This window comes from Octodon degus, unplaced genomic scaffold (genome assembly GCF_000260255.1).
Source record: "Octodon degus isolate 3935 unplaced genomic scaffold, OctDeg1.0 scaffold00038, whole genome shotgun sequence".
Classification (NCBI taxonomy): domain Eukaryota; kingdom Metazoa; phylum Chordata; class Mammalia; order Rodentia; family Octodontidae; genus Octodon; species Octodon degus.
In genome coordinates, this window is record NW_004524614.1 from 10,034,241 (window position 1) to 10,038,119 (window position 3,879).

General features: G+C 42.2%; 1 protein-coding gene across 1 annotated transcript in view; it reads left to right on the forward strand.

Annotated features, from left to right (window-relative positions):
- The window catches only part of Fry (FRY microtubule binding protein), a 431,398-nt gene that overhangs the window by 393,936 nt on the left and 33,583 nt on the right, over nucleotides 1–3,879 (forward strand). The window contains exons 56-57 of the mRNA XM_023715059.1: nucleotides 198–347; nucleotides 1,342–1,440. Coding sequence (XP_023570827.1) covers nucleotides 198–347; nucleotides 1,342–1,440 — 249 coding nt within the window. The remainder of the gene's footprint in view (nucleotides 1–197; nucleotides 348–1,341; nucleotides 1,441–3,879) is intronic.

The window sequence follows — 3,879 nt, forward strand, 5'->3', positions numbered from 1 at the left end:
TTGAGTCAGGGTCTCTCAGTATAGTTCAGGCTGGCCTTGAACTCACAGAAATCCTCCTGCCTCAGCCTCCCAGGTTGTTGATAATTTAAAGATAGTAAGCACAAAGATTTTAAAAGTCCCATGCCTCACAAAAGTAGTTATTTCTAGTATGTAAGTTGAATTTGTCCTTGGCAACTGATCACTAACTTCCCTTCCAGAATATTCAGAAGAGGTTCTGCTTCCTGACCTGTGATGCAGCCAGTTACCTTGGAGATAACCTCCGGGGAATTGGGTCCAAATTTGTTAGCTCTTCCCAGATGCTCACCTCCTGCTCTGAATGTCCGACACTGTTTGTGGACGCAGAGACTGTAAGTATCCCAGGAGTAATCATGCTGCAGGAGCAAGCATGGCTAAACCCCTCAGTGTGGCAGGCATCACTGTGCCTGCACTCTGACTTCCAGAGGCCTTGGGTGTAAGGGTGCACACTGCCAGCACAGGACAAGGCAGAGCTACCTCAGAGAATCTGGGGAAGAGATCCACCTCAGTGCTGTTACCATGTCCTTGACACCTCTCTGATGGCGCTGACCCTGCCAGCTCTTCAGTACCCTTTCGCCCCAGAGCTGACCAGGGCATGTGGCCCAGCAGATGGGCCTCCAGAGCCATCATCTCATCCCTTTTCTTATGCACACATCCCAAGGTCTCATTCCCCTCTGTGTCCTCCATCCTCAACCATGAACGCTGTGTTTAAAGGATGACTGAGACAGTCTCCAGCAGACTGCTAACTCGTAACTTCATGAATATAACTATAACCTGCCAGGCTGATGAGCTCTTAGAGGGCAGGATTATCTGTGCCCTTTATATCATATCACAGTATAGTCATACATACAGGCTGAATGACTGGGTTTATAAAGTCTTTGCAGACTCAGTCTTTCTGAGAACCAAATTGTGATTGTTTGCCCCACATCAAGGAATAAAATGACAGTCATTCTTCTTTACATGGTGTAAAATCAGCGTGAGTCTCTGGGGTTCTGACTCCAGACCACTTGGAGTATCACTGCACAACAGCAGTGAGTTCACACAGAAAAAATGTGCATCACACCTCTGTGAGCCTCTGTGAAATACTTAGGCTTCCTTGCCTGTACTGCATTTTTAAAATAACAGGTATTTTCCTAGGAGACCTAAATTCACAAGCTAGTATTCATTGTAAGTGCAGTGGACAGCAGAGCAAAAGCATAGATTTCACAGGTGATTCAGGTAGATGGCATTGGCCCCATTGCATTACTTCTGAATAAGCTTGTCTATCTGTGAAGCCAGGCCTTCGTCCCCCAAGATTCTTACTACCAATTATCTTTCCATCTCTAGCTCCTTTCTTGTGGACTTCTGGACAAGCTCAAGTTCAGTGTTTTAGAACTGCAAGAATATTTGGATACCTACAACAACAGAAAAGAGGCCACGCTCTCAGTAAGCTTTTGTGTTTCTGTGAATATGCATTCAGTGAAAAGCAAGTGAATCTGACTGTTATGAGTTCTTGGGAAGTAGGAGTAACCCAGCATGGGCTCTGTAGGGAGAGGACAGACTTCATCTTTTCCTCTGCTCACAAACCCAATCTAATGGTAGCAGAACTATCTAATATGTGGATTATATAGAAATAGAGCCTCTAAGAGAGAAAACTTTCAACTTTGATATTTAGGCCCCTAGTGTTTCTACCAAGAAACCAGCCCTGCTTAGTAGGCCTTTTTTATCAGTATTACAACTTCCTTTCTCAGAGATTGAAAAGGGTTATGTCCTTCCAACGTTAGCCTCACTCAAAACCAGCAGTCATGATGAATCTCATCTCCCCCTTTGCCTGTTCATCGTAGCTGTTTCCCCGGACCCCTGGCTTTTCTCGGCTGTTGCTCTTCACTGCTTTCTTCCTTCATAGATCTAGATGACAAAATATTAGAAGCAGAAGAAACCACCTGTGCAACACCTGATTTTATAGAACTCAGTGGTTCAGAAGAATAACGGCATGACATTTATTGAGGTTCATCTTCCAGGCACTCTGGAAAGAGTGTGGAATTTGAAGTCAGATGAACTTGGAGGGGCCGGGGAGATGGCTCAGTGAAATATGCTTCCCTGGCAAGTGCAAGGGCCTGAGTTCAATCCCCAGTTCTGCAAAAAAAAAAAAACATAAAAATAAAAAATGTTTGGGCCAGGGAAATAGCTCAGTAGAATAAGTGCTTCCCTGGCAAGCACAAGGGTCTGAGTTCAATCTCTGGTTCTGAAAAAAAAAAAAAAAAAAAAAAGATGAACTTGGGTTCAGATCACAGCTCAGTTACTTAAGGGTTCATGATCTTGGATTGTTGAGAAGATGTAAGACCTATGGTGGTCATAGCAGTTACCATTTCATGAGTCCTTTCTAAGAGTCCTACAGCCTCTAGGAATGACATGTCTTCAGTTAAATCATTTAATGCTGACAACTGCCCTCCGTGTCACTACTGCTGTCCCCATTCCATAGGAGGTAGAAGAATGGGCTTGAAAAGAGATCTATGTGGGCAGGGAGATAGCTCAGTGGACTAAGCCTGGCAAGCTCAAGGACCCAGGTTTGATCCCCAGTACTGCATGCTGTGCCAGCCACTTAAACTGGGTGTGGTGGCATACACTATAATCCCAGCACTGGTTCATGTTCCTAACAGTATTCTCTGGAAAAGAGAATATCTGTAAGCTATCCCCAGCACAGTGCCATATACGTGGATGCTCATTCTAAAGCATAAGAGTTTGGGTGTATTTATTGCTGTTGTTGTTACTGATTTTCCCAGGACCTGCCCAATAATAAGAGTTCTGAATTCCATGGGAACAATTCAGTCTATTTCTGTGGCTCTTCACCTTTCAATAATTGCCAGCTTCTTGGTCATCAGTTGGTGAAAACAATTCTTTCATTCTAGTCAGTGAACTGTTAAACTAACCTATTGATACAGTTGTGAATTTCAGTTCTTCAGTAATCATGGTTTCTGCACATAGGTTCCTTTTCACATCTGTATGTGTTGCTATCCCAGGCACTTAACACTGGAAGAATCTCTAAACAGACGAGCTATTGGTATAATAGCCTTTCTTATAGTGGAAAAGACCTGCCACATACAAACTATCTTATGACAATCATGTGAAAAGTTCCTAGCCACATAGTATTCATTTTCATTTATACATAAATTACAAGTGGTCTGGTGAACTAGAGATATAGCACAGTGTTGAAATTATATTTGGGGTTTTTTGCCATAGTTTTATTGATAAATAAATAGCAATGAGACAGTTTCAAATCAAATCGGTAGGACAGTTTCAATAATTAACACACTGCAGATATTCTTCTTAGTGGTTAATTGCTGTACAAGATGCGGACTTGAGATCCTATTTACAAACACCATTAGAAGAAATCATTCTATTCATTAACAGAATGTAACTATATATCTATCCCAATCATATTGAATACACAGATACAAAATGGACATTCATCTGTATACCCTTTTTTGTTAACTTCTGTTATTTGAATATTATAGGTGTGTAAACTCAGCAAACTATTCTAAAAGAGTCCAGTATCCCATGATAGTATTGGGTCTTCCACTTGACTGGCAATGTCAGAAATTATTGACCTGAGTCCCCCACAGCTCAACATAACAGCATGGCTTTACTTCTTATATTTCATTTTTATACTTTTCTTCTGGATGGTTAAGACCAAGGTAAAGCAGGACCTTTGCACCAAGAGTTGTAGCTTTTGGGTCTGATAAGGTCAATGAAATGCCCTCAGAATTTTTCCTGAGATCCTGTACCTCAGATTGTAGAACCTTTGTTAGTGTCAGCCATGAGGATGAGTCACGGCCAATGCTTGGCCAATATGCTCTCTGTGAAAGCCTGAGAGAATGTTTTCTC